The sequence below is a fragment of the Gopherus flavomarginatus genome, chromosome 2 (genome assembly GCF_025201925.1).
Source record: "Gopherus flavomarginatus isolate rGopFla2 chromosome 2, rGopFla2.mat.asm, whole genome shotgun sequence".
NCBI classification, from domain to species: Eukaryota; Metazoa; Chordata; order Testudines; family Testudinidae; genus Gopherus; species Gopherus flavomarginatus.
In genome coordinates this window covers 70,228,743-70,246,331 of record NC_066618.1, presented here as the reverse complement: position 1 = coordinate 70,246,331, position 17,589 = coordinate 70,228,743, and the positions used below count along the sequence as shown (strand labels likewise).

Sequence of the window (17,589 nt, the reverse complement as noted above, 5' to 3'; positions counted from 1 at the left end):
CTCAGTTTGGTTTTAGATCATCATGCTGGACAACTGACATGATCTTCATTGGCCACCGAATCAAGGAAAAGCCTGGGGAGCAAAATCAGGACCTTCGCATGGATTTCATCGATTTGACAAAGGCCTTTGACTCTGTCAATCGCGAAGCCCTGTGGAAGGTGCTGGTCAGATTTGGCTGCCCTCCAAAATTTATTAAGATCCTAAGGCTTCTTCATGATCAGAAGACTGCCATGGCCTTGAGACAGAACCTTTCATCATAAAAACTGGGATACATTATTGCCCCAACCATGTTTTCCATTTATTTAGAAGTCATTTTGGTCCTCATTAAAGATCATCTCCCCAGTAGAATTGACCTTCAGTATAGAATGGATGGGCGGCTCTTTAGTCTTCGACATCTCCACTCTAAGTCTAAAGTCTTCAGGGTGTCCATTACTGATCTTCAGTATGCTGATGATTGTGTCATACTCGTGCACACTGAGAATGACCTTCAGTCCATACTGGATTTTCTTGCACAAGCTTACCAAAGCCTAGGACTCTCACTCAATACTGAAAAGACTAAAGTGCCTATCAACCTGCTTCAGGCCTTGCACATGACCCACCACAAATCACCATCGAGGGTCAGACTCTGGAAACAATTGAGCACTTTTCCTACCTTCATAGACAACTTTCTCAAAATGCAAAAATTGACAGTGAGATCCAGCATAGGATCCAGTGCACAAGTACTTCCTTTAGGAAATTGCTTCAGTGCATTTTCACAGACCATGACCTACTGCAGGACACCAAGATCCAGGTCTATAAGACAATTGTTGTTCCTACACTCCTCTATGCATGTGAAACTTGAGTGACCTACTGACAGCAAATCAAGAGTTTGGAGAGATATCATAAACAATGCCTCCATAAGATCCTTCATGTCAAGTGGCAAGATTGCCACACTAATGCCAGCATCCTCGCTGAAGCCAATGTCACCAGCATTGAAGCAATGATCCTCATGCACCAACTTCGCTGGGCTAGACATTGTGTGAGGATGCCAGATGCTCACTTCCCAAAACAAGTCCTCTATTACCCATGGTCAGAGATCCCATGGTGGTCAGAGGAAATGCTACAAAGACACACAAAGTATATCTCAAGAAAACTGATGTGGACATCACAAGCTGGGAAGAGCAAGCCACCAACCGACCCCAGTGGCACCATATCCTCCATCAGACAGTGACCTGCTTCGAGGAGAAGCGCCTTGCCCTCGAAAACAAAAAGAGAAAGGAGGAAGGAAAAAGAAATAACTGTCTCCCAGCAGGCCACTGGCCTGCCACAAAATGTCTGTGCCTACTGTAGGTGGATTTGCAGTTCCAAGATCGGACTCCTGAGTCATCTCAGGACTTACATGTAAATCCATGGTAGAAATCATCCTCGAAATCGAGGGATCACAGATCATCTTCAGTTTATGTCAATTAATTTTTTTTAATTCTATTCACATCCATTAAGAGTTACAACCTAGGTTAAGAGGTGTCCAGCATATGCATACATTCTTACAGAGCTGTCACTTGCATTTGAAGTTGTGTTGCCTGACACTTTTTTGGAAAAAGCTCCTAAGGCTAGAGCCTGAGAAAGAGTTCTCAGAGTTGACATGTCACAGAGGACATGATTTGGGCTTGATATCATTGCCCTTTCTTCCAAGTTACGTTCATTGCATAATAGGATTTTACAGCACATGCTGAGGAATTACACAAGACTGTACAGAGGATTATTCTTCCCAATTCCTCATTTGAATCTGCACGAGCACATGCAGTACACAGAGTGAGCCTGCTCACTGAAGAGAATTATAGTAACCCTGTGAGTTGGAAAATTGTAGGGTTTAACCTTTTCACTGCTAAAATTTTATATAAAAGCATACAATGTAGTATAATGTTTTGGGCCAAACCTAGTCCTTCCAGCAAGTCCAGGGGTTAGCACAATTAGAGGTGTGCAGAGAACGATAATTCCATAGGTCATACTGTGAGGGGAAGGGAAGCAGCATGGTTGAGGCCATGAGTCACCCTCTTGTGCAGGTCACTGAGGGTAGGTTATGGATGGGAACAAGTGGAGCTTGGACTGCACCTCAATATACTGGCCAGCACAGCTATGCCACTATGGAAGGAGAAATGATTTCCTACTGATATAAGGCTGGAGCAGACTACAGAGCAAGTGGGTGGAGGGGGAACCAGGGGCTGAAATGTGACTCCCAGAGGCTCTCCCTTACTCAGAGGATATCGAAAAGTGTCTGAACTTGACAAAGTGCTATCATGGAAAAGAAAATAGCTGACCCAGAACTAGTAAAGTTGGACTACATTTATTTCAGAAGCATTTTGGCTGTAGAGCAGTGTAATAATAGTTTGACATTGTTCAACTGAAATTACATATCCCATTGGCCACAGAGTCCACCTTTTTAATTTATAAAGCTAGCTTTACCATTATTCCCACTGGCCTGTTTTACTTATACCTCAATACTTCCAGCTCCTTGATGCTCTGCTGATTACATTTCAGATGAGCTGTGATTTTAGAAACCTTGTATATTAATGCAAGTAGATAGGGAGGAATGCTTTGATGAAAGAAAAAGTTATAGCCTATTAACAGTCACAGATAAGAAGTACTTTCATACTTTCAACACGTTTTTTCTCTCTTTCCTCCAAATGACCGTATTCGCTTGTGGCCACTGATTATCACTTGTATTACTGTGGTGTCTGTAGGCCCTGTTGAGACTGCAGCCTCATTGTGCCAGGTGTCACACAAATGCTAGTAAGAGAGAACCTCCCCTGCCCTGAAGAGTTCACAGTTTAAAAAGGCAAGACACAGAGGGTGGGAAACAGGAAGTATTGCTATTCCAGCATTTATGGTGGGGAACTGAGGCACAGAGCCATAAGGGCCAGATTTTCGAAAGAGCTCCACACCCATTCGGCACCTCCATGAAATAGCCAGACTGGCACTAAATGAAAAAGATAAAATAAGGCGACAAATTTCATTAAAAAAATAGAAATGGCAGTAAAATAGCCTGTTAGTAACATGATCTGAAACATTCCTGATCTCTCGCTGTAACTTAATGATATTTAAACAGAAATATTGCTGACTGACGGATAGTGTTGATGCTGTTCTTATATTGTTGGCACTGAAGTTGACACAACTTACTAACTCCACTGAATAGCAACATGATTTAATTCTAGCATAATCCAGTGAAAATGGATTTGTTCCAGTAGTTTCAAACTGTGATAGTCTTAACCTAATCCATACATGAGTTTTACTACGATGGCACTGTTAGAGAGAGAAACAGACTTTTTTCTTATTTATAGTGATGTTTGCAAGTGAGTGCTGTTCACACACGTATGCAGTTTATAGATGCATTTGGGACAATCAATTGTAAGATGTTACATGCATTTTCTTATTTTTGATCAGGTTGTTTACTGCTTTTTTAAGTGTCCATTTTAAGTACATTGAGGTAAGAGCAATGCTCCAGCTCTTTTCCCCAAGTGGTTACAATTAAATTAACACTCAGCAGTGTGTACGAGTAGTTCAAATAACACTGCTCTACAGCCAAAATGCTTCTGAAATAAATATAGTCCAACTTTACTAATTCTGGGTCACTGAGAACGAAAATGATGTGCTTAAAATTGTTGATTGGCTCTAGTTTTCAAGATATGCTATTGGGTCAGTATATACGACCCTTGACTTGGGAATGGGGGAGGATAAGTGAGTTATAAAGGGAAGGGATCTCAGTTTAAACCAGAAATGACTAAAATACATCTTTGACTGGATCTATGAATAAATCTATGACTGGGTTTGGACAGTACTTGCTTTTTAGCCAAAACAATGAATGGTGCAACCTGAAGCTGGTATTGCATCATATGTGATATGAATTGCATCATGTTATTCCTAGAAGTCATGGGTGATGCAATCATAATGAAGCTTACATCACTTTGCTGAACAAATTGCCCTATATCAGCTCTAGAAATCATATGGTGTCGTGCTCTCTTATTTGTCAGTGTTTGATTTTGCAAAGGGACACATTTCTGTTTAGCCAAAGTGAGCAGAGATGCCTCGTACTTGTGTGAAGAGTGCAGATAACTTCTGCTATGTTTGTGGTGAAGTGACTTTTGCATTACAAAAGCGCAGTATAACCACTATGGTTAAGAAAGCCTATCACCTTTATTTTGGCTGCAAGATTGGAGATCAGGACAAGAGGTGGGCCCCACACATGCTGCAACACTTGCGCAACAAATCTTCGCCAGTGGTTGCAGAAAAAGGAAATCTATGCCTTTCGCAGTGCCAATGATTTGGAGAGAGCCAACAGATCATACCAGCAATTGTTACTTCTGCATGGTGCCTCCAGCTGGGAAAAGTGTGTCAAAGAAGAAGAAGTGGACTGTGCATTATCCAAACATTCCATCAGCTATACGTTCAATACCCCACGGAGAAGGATTGCCGGTTCCTGATGCAGCAGAATCATTCTTACTTGAGTCGGATGAGGAAGAGGAAGAGGATGAAACTTCTGGTCCTGAACCATCAATGTCACAGGACCCACATTTTCTCCCATCCTCTTCCTCTGAACCACACCTCATAACACAAGGTGAACTGAATGACCTTGTCAGGGATTTGGAACTACCCAAGAGTAAGGCAGAGCTGTTGGGCTCCACACTACTGCAGTGGAATCTCCTGGTAGGCTATCAGGGCAAATGGAGCTCATCAATGCTTGCAGACTATTGCTGGACAGTGACAAGAGATGCTCCATTTAATAAATACAAGAGACAAGCCAAGAAGCTCTGAGTAGACACTGAATAGGACTAAACTATGTACATAATAGTTTATTGCCTTTTGTTTCATAATAAATTTTATTTATATAACCCTTTTGCTGATTTTTCAAGTGTTACATAAACAGGACAGGTGAAATATTATCATGTAAAGCAACCATAAACACATGAAAAGACCTAGGTTTACAATTTATGATTAAAACTCTACTATCTACACAATATACATAGACATAAAATGTAAAAACTTAAATATCTTAGAAACAGTAGCCAACCAGTTGTTTAATTGTCATATTTGAATTCAGCACATCAAAATACATAATAAATATCACATTTTATCTCTGAAGCAGATGACTTCTCAAAAACTGTAGACCAGTGTTATCATACAACTGCTAAAGTGCACCTATAGTGACAGAGAAAGAAAAGTACTCTTTAGAACAGCTGTGTTCTATTACATTGATTCTTGAAAGGAGAAATTGCACAACAAAACAAAAAGGTTTAAGTAGTCATAATTTTAGTGAGAAAAGTAAAGTAGCTGGCCAAAAAGGGGGAAATTTTCTTTAATAAGAGACAAAGTCATTGGGCTGTTCAAGTTCTGGGAGAAATTAAGAGAATAAGTCTGACAAGGGCATGAATGAGTTAGGATGTGACCTCAATAGCAATTCAAGTTCAGTGTAGGGATTTTACATTTGACTACCTCAACAATTACACAGCTCATTGTAGCATCTTCTTAGACAGACACAAATATAGGAAAAAGTCCAATCAACTACTGGTTTGTGCTCTACTTCTGGGGCTTCCAAATAACTGATTTCACTTTATGAGAATTGTCTAAATATAGTTCTTCAGTGCTGTATTTTTCTGGTTGCAGATTATTCGAGCAATGAGATCCAGTGAGCAAGGTTCTGTTCTCAGTTGCACTGGTGTAAATCCACAGTAAGTCTACTTCAGTGGAGTTACTCTGAATTAACATTGCTGTAACTGAGATCAGAATTTGGCCCAGCGTCTGTGGTAAAGCAAAGATCTACTTGGAAAAGAGCTATGAAAATATTCTGCTGAAGTACCCCTTTCTGTAAAGCCCTCTGAAGTAGAAAACTCCATGATAAATTGCCTTGTTTCTTTCTGTGTCACCATACTTCTACTCAAGATGTTATGAACAAGAAGCTAGAAGCTGACAGGAGCCACATAAACATTGAGATACATGATAAAAGTCAATATAGGGTGGGATTTTTAAAAGGGACAGGACATCTAGGGACAGGAACCCAGGGGGCCACTCTCCAAATTAGTGCTTTAACCACTGTTCATTCTCACTCTCTCTAGCCCAAAGAATATACAAATAAGTATGCAAAGTGTAACAGCTTCACCAGGAGAAAGAGAGAGAGAAGAGAAACTATAGCCTGATAGCTAGGGCAGTCATCTGGGAGGAGTGAGACCTGCATTTAAAACCCTGCTCCAGAGTGGGTATTCAAACCTGCGTCTCTCCCATTCAGCTGAGTGTCCTACCCACTGAGCTACTCAGTGTAAGGACAGGGGACATCACCACCTTGTCCTCCTCCATTTTGTGAATCACTGGTGAAAGTAGACCCCCAAATCTAACTTTCATTTTGGAAATGTTGAAACTGTTTAAATATTTCTGAATTTTTTTTTTTAACCAAAACAATTTGCTGACATCAACACATATTTGATAAGTGAACCCAAACTGCATCTTCTGGCAAAATAAAGTTTTGGGCAAAATTTTTTTGCTAACTCTAATCATGGGCCAGGAATAAAATAATTGCAAAGAGAAGATGGCATACCAGAGTTGTACTGTACACTGCTTTCCACCTACAGCTCATATACTTCATGCAGCTCTCAGTTCAGTGCCTACGAGCTAGTTTTACTTTCTGCTAATGTCAAAAGTAGTACTTTCTCTAAAACTTCCATTGAACTTGTTGTGAGAGCTAGTGGGAGTGCTTTAATTAGAACCACTCCTGTAATTTGTTTTGCTGACAATTACATTCCTGAGCTGAACTACCACTGAAATGTCTCAGTGATAGGGGAAACAAAATTAATTATGAAGCTGGTAGGGTGCTGGGGGCAAGAATCAAACCCACTACATTTAGGCTAGCATTAGAGATGGAATTGAAATAGAAACTTGAATCCAAATACCCTAAACTATGTAGTGACTGAAAATCCAAATCTAATCTTGATTTAAAATTTCAAAATAGTTTATCTCCATAATATGCCCAACTGGAAGCTTACATAAAAACACTGAAAAAGTTTGTGCGCGTTCAAATTCCAGCACTGAACTTGTATTCAGATTTTGCAGCTTGGGTCTGTGTCTTGCCAGCATGATAAAGCATAAAATAAAATATGACTAAATGGTTACAAAATACTAGCCCTACATTTTACATCAAATACAGAGAGAAAATAAACCAACCCCCCCCCCGATACCTTGTTTTCACAAACATGGTGTCCTCTGATAATCATTATTTATCATAGCTCAGTGCTCATTATGCTGCTTTTAAATAAGTGCTGAGACGACATTCCAATCTGTACTGTGAACTCAGAACTGTGCCTGAGACAGCTCTTGAGGTAGGAAGCCAAGCCTGCCTAGAGGGTATGTCAGACCTGCCAATTAGAGAAGTCAGGCATGCCGCAGAATTACAGAATAATCTGACATTTTTTCTGGTGGTATGTCTCAAGGCTTTCTGTTCCTCCTAAAACAAAAATAAATACTCAGAGGGAACAAGCCTGTTCTCACATTTATAAGTCAGACAACTTTGTAAAACTTTGCACACTTGCTATTGGCCAAATTTAGATCTGGTGTATGCAGGTGCCATAGGTCAAGTAGGTGAAGTCAGTGGAGTTGCCCCTGCTCACACCAGGCTTAAGTTTGTCCCTATTTGTCTGATAGGTCTATTCTGTGTGCACATAACACTTCTGTTAACTAAACTGGGAACCATACGTAAGTGTCTGAGTGCAGAATTTAGGCCTAAGAATTTGACCACTGGTTTGCTCCCCAGGACTGTATGAACACAGGACCACATCAATCAAAACCTTATGCTGAGTGCAATAAATACATGGCTCAGACAAATTTTTGTGAACATCTTCATTAATTCTGCACTCCTGTCTGGTTAACGTGTCTTATCTAGATAGATGTGTGCATTTTATCTAAAAGGCTTATTAAAATAAACAGGAACACATACTACAACCATTTCATTGAAGCCAGATCTAGTGTATGCATTTAAGTATGTTAGTGGCTCAGCAGTTAAGTCCATATTTGATGTACTGAGATTCGCAGCTGAAGCACTGATATAACAACGTTCACCTAATTACAGCCATTAGGATGTTCTATATCCTTTTAATAAGTATGAAATGCCTTACATATTCAAATATGAGGTTAGCAGGTTAAAATGGGTACATTCCTGTTTTTGCAGATTGAAATTACTGCAGGTGCCCACATTTCAAAGTATTTCCCCATGACTTTCCACGTTGGCTTTTGCAGGATAGCCAACTCGGTTCCAAAGTTACCCCATATTCTCTGCCTATGCTTATGTGTAAAATTGCAATTCTAAAACAAAAGCAAATTAAAGGACTGTAATATATTACAGTAACAACTTTTCCTACTATATTGCCCTGATTGAGGACATCTCTTCACATTACTGACCAGGACTTTAGATTATCTGGGGCACTTCTAGCTCAGGTTTTAAGGTGAGTCCACTGCATGACAGGTCAGAACTTTAGGAATTTATTCTATGCTACATGACTCCTTGTGCAGGATAGGCAAAAGAGCCATCTGGGCAACACAGGTTGCAGGGAGGTATGTTCCTCACTAGTTAGATCAGGGATTATATAGCTATCCAATAGCGAACCCCTTCCCAGAGCAAAACTCTCAGACTTCTTCCAGCCCAATCACACTGCTGCATAAAGTACCTAAGTTCGGGGGCTCACTGATGCTCTACCTGCGAGTTATGACCTATTAACAAGCAATAGAGAGTCCTGTAGCATCTTTAAGACTAACAGATGTATTGGAGCATAAGCTTTCGTGGGTGAATACATCCGTTAGTCTTAAAGGTGACTCTCTGTTGCATTTTACAGCTCCAGACTAACACATCTACCCCTCTGATACCTGACCTATTAACAGTATTTGTCGGAACTATGAAGTAGAAAAGCTAAAAGTTGAACCACAATACATGGAGAGATTCATGCCTAGTATCAGATGGAGAGCCAAAAAAATAAGCAAATAACCATGCTAAAGGACATACTGAAGAAAGTGAAGTGTCACACTGAGAAGAGCCGGACAAATCTACTGGATTCTTAATAGAGTGTTTTTTGTAGCTGTACAAATCTAATAGGAAATTTGGTAAGTAATTAGTTCTCAGCATGAAGAGCACTTTTAAAAGAAAAGTTATAATGATTTTTAATAACTTATGTGCCTAAACATGTTTCAAATGGGAGTAAGCCCCGCTTCCCACGAGGAACAATTACAAGAGTTTATGATCTAAACTCACTTCCTTCCTGCGGTAAATTTTTATTTTTCATTTTTAAGTCATGTACCAGAAGCCTGAGGCCTGACTACTCTTACAACATAAATCTTACCCAGCAGAGGCTTAGCCTGTGCAGACTGTTTTAGGGTTTCTCTCAACAGAATCTTATTTCTCCCCCTTTTTCTATCACTTTCTTTAATTAAGCAGACTCTTAGTAATGTATACTACTATGTGCAATGAATCCCAATTGATCTAGCACCCAGGGTGAGTCTGCACCTGTGAACAGTGTCCTAAACCCAGACACTCAGTTATGTGAATATTCATCTGACTGATGATTAGGGTGACTATATTTCCCAATGGGAAAAACAGGACACTGCATGGGGCTGGCATCGCCACTCACCCCTTTCCCCACCCTGCATGTTCATCTGCACCTTTTAAAAAAACAAAAACAAAAAACAAACAAAAAAAAACCAAACCCACAAAAGGTGGGCATTTGTCTCGTTTGCTCTTGCCAATAGCTTTGCCAAAAATAGTCAGGACAGCTAGGATTGGGCTTAAAAAGAGGGACTGCTTTCAATGAAAGGGTTTCAATTTTTTTTTTGTTTTTTAAATTTAAAAACAAAAAACAAAAACACTTTTGTATTCCAAAGATGCCCTTAAAAAGCTAAAATAAAATAAAAAATCCACGTGCTGTCTTATGTCTTCAGTTTCTGGGCAAACCTCAGAGTTTCAGTAATTCCATTTTGTTCAGATACATAAATTATGGACGCTTTGCCAAATTTTCTGGGTCTGCAACTTTGAGTTGAAAAATCACAAGAATAATCTTTCTTGTGAGATTTCTTGCCTTTCTTGCTTTTAATGCAAGAACAGTCTTGTGATATTTTAGCACTTCCAGATGGGGCATAAATACATGAAAATAAAATATAATGGGTATTAAGAGGAATTTGTTTATACTTTGAAAATGATTTAATGAGTTTGATTCAAATTATATACAAAGGTTTAAAAGGTGAAAATAGGTGGAATTTTTTTTTTATCCAAACCAATTTGTCCATCCTAACTGATCAGTGATCCAACTCCTTAATTGCTAAGGAAATCTACCTACAATTCCATGATAATTTCTTTCTGCCTTTGTTACCACCATAAGTGTTACAGGTGATATTCATTGCTGATGGTGCAGTGAGAATTCAATTTACATCCCAGGTAAAAGCTAGTGAGTACAACTGGCCCTAATTCTTCCATTCACCTAAATCTTAAATCTTCTCTCTTAGGACTTTGTTCAGTCACCACTATCCAACAATGGAAAGAAAAAAGTGGCCCTTGAAACTTCTGGAACATTTTTCATATCCAAGAAAGATCAGTAAATCAGTAATTAACTTCTTTCAACCAGCTTCATAGATCATGTGCTCCAGACATACTGCAAGGTTTTCTTGTCAATGCTAAAAGTAGGAGAGGGAAGCCTTTTACTGCATCTTCAAAATGTTTTTACATAATATGACACTTTAAATATGGAGTGTGTATTAGCCTGAGGTTTATGAGCCTGTAGACTACATGACCCTTTTCCCTCGTACATTGCAATCAAAAAAAGGGGACAATTTTCTCCCAAGTATTTTCAATACATTGTCTTTCCTTTCCTCAGAGTATATCAATTATTTTAAAATGCTCATCTGTAAAAACGTATAATAACAAAGTAATATAATTCTACAGGAAAACATTTCAACAGCATAAATATTAAGCAAGAGCTGGGAAGAAGGCACCTAGCTGGAACATTTGTTCACAAATGCTAAGCTTAAAAAATAAAAATGAAAGTTGAAACACAGTGAACTACAGCCTCAAGCCCTAAATATTTAATTGTTTGAGACCATTCTCACGGCATTATGTCAGTTGCTCTCCCATTGGTTACTCATGCTTAAGAATCACATATGGCCAGCGCTTCACTTCAAAGGCAACATGATCAAAACACATAGCAATGTGTGAGGGAGGCATTCTAGCAGGTGGAGTGAAAGAGCCTGCCATCAACAGAATGAGTGGAAGAATGGACTATATTACTTGCCTACAGGCATGCTGGTGCAAACCCGTCTTTTTTTTCCCCCTTGCTATTGTGTCTTCTGTGCAGATACATACAGATATCACAAACTTAAGGCCTTCAGCACAAAATGCACAAGCCTCTACCTCTTCATACAAATATGAACTCCTTTAGCTGTAAGTAAGTAGGGGCTTGTGCTTTTGGGTCCCAATCCAAATGCCCACTGAACTAACTCTAGTCACTTGTTTTTTTTTTCTGTTTTTTTTTAAACCTTGGCTATTACATGTATTATAACAGCTAGAGAAAGAGCACTCTAAGACATTCGAAACTTTCTGAAAATTTCAGCCTCAGTAGAGCTGGTTGAAACTTGGAATTTCCATTTGGCAAAACATTTTGAAATTTTAAAATCTGTTTGTTCCAATTCTGAACAAATTTTGTGGGAAATTTTCTCAAAATCAACTCATTTTGTGAAAAAATTGTAGGCTTTTTTTTGGGGGGGAGAATCAAAATGGTATTTTTCCCAAGGAAAACAGTTTCACTGTAAATTTTCCAACCAGCTCTATTGGGCTGAAATTTTCCATGCTTAGTCTCTGTCTGTAGGTGAGTTTTAATTTAATTTTTATTTTCAAGTTTCAATAAGACCAGGTCAATGTTTGATTGCAAGATGAGTAGACAACTTTATATAGTGCACCTTCTACACTGAATAAGGCAGTGCTCCACACTGCAATTTATGTCTCTCCAGCTTTTTACAAATACCCTGCAATTTATCATAGATATTACCACTTCTACATATATAGTCATACTTCTACCACCATAAAACCTTGACCACCCCGCCTTTATTCAAATCCATTTCTGTAGCCTTCTGAACCTTCACATGCAGTATCGTTAAATACAGTGGGTATAGAACTACTATGCTGAATAATGGCAAATTTCAGCTTGTCTGGAACTAATAGAACACTGAAGAAAGCAATAAAACTCACCGTTCTTCTTAGAAAACATGACTTCTCCTTTGAATTCCACCTTATCTTCCAGTGACTTTTCAATTTGAAGAATCATCTGCTCATTTGTTTCAGCACCAAGTAAAAATTTACAGCTGCAGCTCTTCTGCATGACTTCAGTTCGTGCAAATCCAGCAAGCTCACAGAAGCCATCTGAACAGTAAACTATAGGGAATCCTTTAGCCACCTGAGCATTTGCAAGGATGAAGTTACTATCTGTGGAGGAACATAGAAGTAAAACATGAATTATGGACTGAATTACTGCATGTCTATCATAGTTCTTTGAATAGCTATGATGGAAGCCACAACTGTGCATGAATACCTAAAACCAGCCTGTGTACAACGGAAGTATGTTATTGGGTTGAAATAAAGAGTAATAGCAAACTAATGCCCCCAACTTTACCTATCCCATAACTCAGGGGTTGTGGGAGAGAGGGATGAGACTGAAACTTCCATTTCTCACTCACTAGGCTGAATTTAGATTAAGTCCAGTGGCCAAAAGACATTACCATTCAAATAGCTCTTCATGATCGGTGTGGTATTTTAAAAATAAGTTAATGGTCTCAGAGCATTTTTTTAGTGGACTGCTGTCAGTATATCAAAACAACTACAACTGAGCACCTTAGAAGAGAAGCCAATGACTGAAGAGAAGAACAAATACCCCTTTACAATATCTCTTGAGGCATCCCCTGAAGGCGGGATTGAGGCATGCTGGTGAAGCCTTGTGGAGACAGATGCCCTCTTACTTCTCAGGGTGCATCTCCTCTTTGAGGATGCAGATTTCAGTCTAAAAAGCTATCACACAAACGCTTTTCACAAGCACTAAATTCACTTTAAAACCTAGCATTATTTAAAAAGATCTATAACATATTTATTATATGATTTAAAAAAAAAGAAACTTCTGGGACAAAATTCTTATATTGAGCAAGCCTCCCATTCAAGTAAATGAGTTTTACTCAATTAAGGACTGCAGAATTTGCTCCCTTTAATATTATCAAGCTTATTAAACCTCATATTTTTATTTGCAATGTGTTTTAAAATGTGAGCAAGTCTAAAGAGTCATTTCATACAAATTGATTTTAAGAAGGAAAACAAAAGGACTTATCTTTATGTTACTAAGGAAATGGCAACTTGAAAATTAATAGTGGAGTAGCTCAGAAGAGCTTCTAAAAAATATTTAAGGAAAAATTAGCCAATGAAGAAACCGTAGATGCCTAAGGTATTTAAGCTGTGCAGGTGCTTTTCAAAATTTCATTTGGTGACCATCTGTATCTTCATGAACCTAACACTTCTGAAAATTGGGCCCTAGATTAGTGCTTCAACTTCTCCATTCTTGAGACCATAACGTAAGAGAGAGATCCTAATTTCAAATCACCTTTCTCCTGAATCTCTCTCAATCCCCCTATTGTTGCTTCTCAAATATTTCAAACTTGTTTCCAGAAGTCTGAGCTGTGATTCACCCAATTAAAAAAACAAACAAACAACTTTTTGTCTTGTCTCCAACCAAGCTGATCCCACGTTTAATATACATTACAAAGAAGTTAATTTGGAATGTGTGTAAGAAATGAGAAGTGCATTTTTCTAAATACATTTCTTAAAAGTGCATGCTAATCATTTTAGCAGAGACAGGGATACTATAGAATTCACGGGAAGGTGAATCACAAACACTATATAATCTGTTTCTTAGTTCTCTTGTTGCAGCGGTCCATCCTAGAACTCATGGTAGGCCCCACATAACTCTCCTTGAAGAATAACGGTGATACTGGTTAGGGGTTTACTTATAATCACATTTTATTTGATCATTCCTAATGTTTACGGATCTTTGGTAAAATGTCACATACAGAATCACTGTTCAGAATATAATTGTAGTTTACACCAAAGACAAAAATCACACGAAACAGATGTAAATTTCTGATCATTTAGTTATGTAGCACTCTTTCAAAACATCTGAATCATGACTTGTCTAGAGACTGAAGCTGTTGTATGCAATAGTCATATTAAATCACAAGCCCATTCAAACTCAGTCTTGACTTCTAAGTTCAGTGTGTTTGCAAACTTCAGCTGTTCATGTGAAATTTCAGAAGCATGGTCTAAAATTGTTTGCTGAGCTGTAAATCTGGCAAATTCTGCTTCTCTCCAAACAGCCTTGGTCCCCCACATTTTAACAGGCAAAAGGAATCACATTAATGACATTGAAGAAGCGAGTGGTGGTGCTGGGAGCTGCTGAAGTGGCATGGAAATAAAGAGGGGCTGGCTATTGGAGTTTTTGATTGGAGGTTCAAATTAATCCAGTTTAAACCTTTCAAATTGCAGGGAACAGTTCACTTCAATCCCTGGTGAACGAATCTGAAGGTGACTGCAACTCCGTTTGGGGTTTTTGGTTCACTAGGGCCACACAATCACCCTAATTTAGCAACCCCCTCTGTTCTGGTCTCTTTTGGACTAGTATGGCACCCCCTCCATGTGCTGTATAGGTCCCATTGCACAGCCTTTTTGCCTGTGCTTCTCCTACCATCAAGATAAAATGCAGGGCTTCAGTGTTGTAGGGGGCCTTTCGTGGTCTGTCCAAACTTCACCCTGAATGCCAAAAGCCAGTATTTTTCTTGTGGTTTGCTCATTAATGTGTGTTTACCCTACAGCATCCTAAAGGGGACCCAGGTGCAGCTTTCTCACAAAGCAGACATCTTTCATTGTTTAGAACCATTTGTGTGGTGAGGGGGAAGATGCTGAATAAAATGCATCCCTGGATAAATATTCATAAGCGGATAATGGCTTGGGTCAGTCTGCACAATGTATAAATCTAAATATGTAAACAATAAAGTATTCATAGCTGTTTGGTGGGGAGACAGTGTATAAACCTACAGGAAAAAACAATGGGCTTGATTCTCCTCATACTTAGGTTTTATATCAGTGAAACTCCACTGACTTACTCCTTATTTACACCATAGTGAGAGATGTTGGCTGATACTTGCAGGGACACCAGTATTTTTAGGACAATGCAGAGTTTTCTTTAGGTAGGTTTGCCTTCAGGGGTTACACTTCACATGTCTGGGTTCAATTACTCACTCTTTGCTCTTATCTAATTAAAGATCTTTCCAAAATTGTTGATGAAATTCAAATAGATACTTCTTGTTTGCCACATACCTATTTTTAAAAAATCTAGATCAGTTCAATGTATTGTTTGACTCCTCAGCCTGTCATTTTTATTTGCCTAACTAGGGAATAATTATTACCAAATTGTACATTGACACACTGCTCCTGCTGTCAACACAAAATCAAATCCTCATACTGCCAAAAGAATTAAAGTCATATGCTTGCACTGCAACTTAATGATGGTGCTACAATATAAAAGTGATGGATCTCACATCCCAAAAGCAACTGTAACTATAAACAATTTATTTTTGGGCTTCTTATTGTTTAAATTACAATTATCCACTGCAAAGTCATTTATCTCTTTATCTAAGTCAATGTCAGATGCATGAAGCAGACTGGAACACTGAATGGACAAAAAGGGTTCTGGAGAATGCTACCTAATTGTAGGAGAGTTTGAATGTGTTTTTAGATACAAGAATAGATTAGAATATACCAAGTATACTAAGAACTTGTAAATCATGGAATAGGGGCAAAATTCTACCAGCAGTTACTTTGAAGTAAATTTGGGGTTGGCCCATTAACATCAGTGCTGCTGCATAAATCAGAGAAAAAAAAATGCTCAGAAAGCCTGATCCAAACCCCAGTTTTTCAAGTGACTTTAAAATATGTTGGATCAGGTTCATAGGGCTTGATCATAAAAGTCATTAAAGTCAATGGCAAAGCTCCTACTAACTTAAATGCTGCAGGATCAGAGCCATAGTCTCTATTTCCTGATTTGAAAATTCCACTTTAACTACAAATTATGTACTTATAATTCTACTGTACGAAGTATAAATCATAGTTACTTATGAAATAGAGAAGAGAATGTATACGTTTCCATTGCCTGAACAATTAATATTTGTAAGAGTTGCTTCAATATTTGTGCTAAAAATAGTTTATATATAGGCCCAGTGGATTCTAAAGAAAAATTGATCTACTCATTAATTAAAGAGATTCCAAAAAAATGTACTGTTAAGTACTATTTTAAATTTATAGTGGCAAAATGTTTCTTTGCAGTTAAGTAATTTGATTTAATAGTGGTTTATTTCCACAATTTCAAAATTTGAAATAAAATCCCTTACTCTTGTTTTGTGCATTCTTCAGCAATATTCCACAAATGAAACAACAGATCGATCAGGTTTAAGGTGACACCGACAAAAAGGTTTGGCATTAAACTCAATTGACTTCACTGAAAACCAGTCATACCGTAAAATACAAAAGTAGAAAGAATGAATTAGTATAGAAATTAGAACTCTGTAGGCTGGAAGCTGAGGAAAAAGGAGTTACATCAGTGGTCCCCAAACTGTGAGGTCCAAAGGAATGTTTTGGGGGGTATGGTGGTGTCTGGGCCAGGCCCCACCCAGCCCCACTCTGTCCCCGGCCCAGCTATGCCCTCAGCACCATCTCCACTCCGCTCCCAGCCCAGCCACAGCTCCAGGCCCAGTCACAGCTCCACTCCATCCTCAGCCTAGCCTAGCTCCATCATTAGCTCCAGTTCTGACCCCAACTACACCTTCAGCCCAAGCTCCTCTGCTGTGCCAACTGTGCAGTAATGTAGGGGGGTTATGGACAGATTCCATTACTGGTAAGGGAGGAATATGACAAGAAAAGCTTTGGCACCACTGGTTTACGTTGTAATTTACAGTAGAAGAGTTTCTGTGGGCAACACAAAACAAACAGTTCACTGGAGAATTTGTTTCCACATGTGCATATGCGTAGAAACCACTGATCATATTTCTCTTAAAATAAAATTGATAAAAGGCCACATTTCTTAATTCCCATTTAGTTGTTTCACTACATCAATGCAAATGCATCTGTGTGCTGCTTCAAGTCAAGTATCACTTGCTGAACAGCTCACGAGTAAAGGATGAATGGTGACAGTGCTCAAGTATGGCAGTCCGATAATGCTTTAAAAGATTGATTAGAAATCACGAGAGCCCCCGTTAATGGCCACATAAATACAGCTTTGAGGGAAAAAAATAGCCTGCTGCACAACTGTGCTCCAGATTTCCTTTAAAAAGATTAACTCTCTAGCACTTACGGTGGTGAAGATAAGCTCTGGAATGTGGGCCACATGCAAGTGATGCAGTGATGCCTCCTTGAGTCTGCAGACACCTGAAAGGATACTTCTGAGTGACGTGTGAACAGCCCAATTCATCCCAACTCATGTGATGGGTACCTAACAGGCATGTTGCATACTT

At 38.8% G+C, this 17,589-nt stretch overlaps 2 protein-coding genes across 2 annotated transcripts in view; one reads left to right on the top strand and one right to left on the bottom strand.

Annotated features, from left to right (window-relative positions):
- LOC127044053 (uncharacterized) overlaps positions 1 to 17,589 on the top strand; it is a 449,887-nt gene that overhangs the window by 215,603 nt on the left and 216,695 nt on the right. The window lies entirely within an intron of this gene.
- Positions 1 to 17,589, bottom strand: part of KCNH8 (potassium voltage-gated channel subfamily H member 8) — a 355,845-nt gene that overhangs the window by 222,049 nt on the left and 116,207 nt on the right. The window contains exon 2 of the mRNA XM_050938322.1: positions 12,239 to 12,472. Coding sequence (XP_050794279.1) covers positions 12,239 to 12,472 — 234 coding nt within the window. The remainder of the gene's footprint in view (positions 1 to 12,238; positions 12,473 to 17,589) is intronic.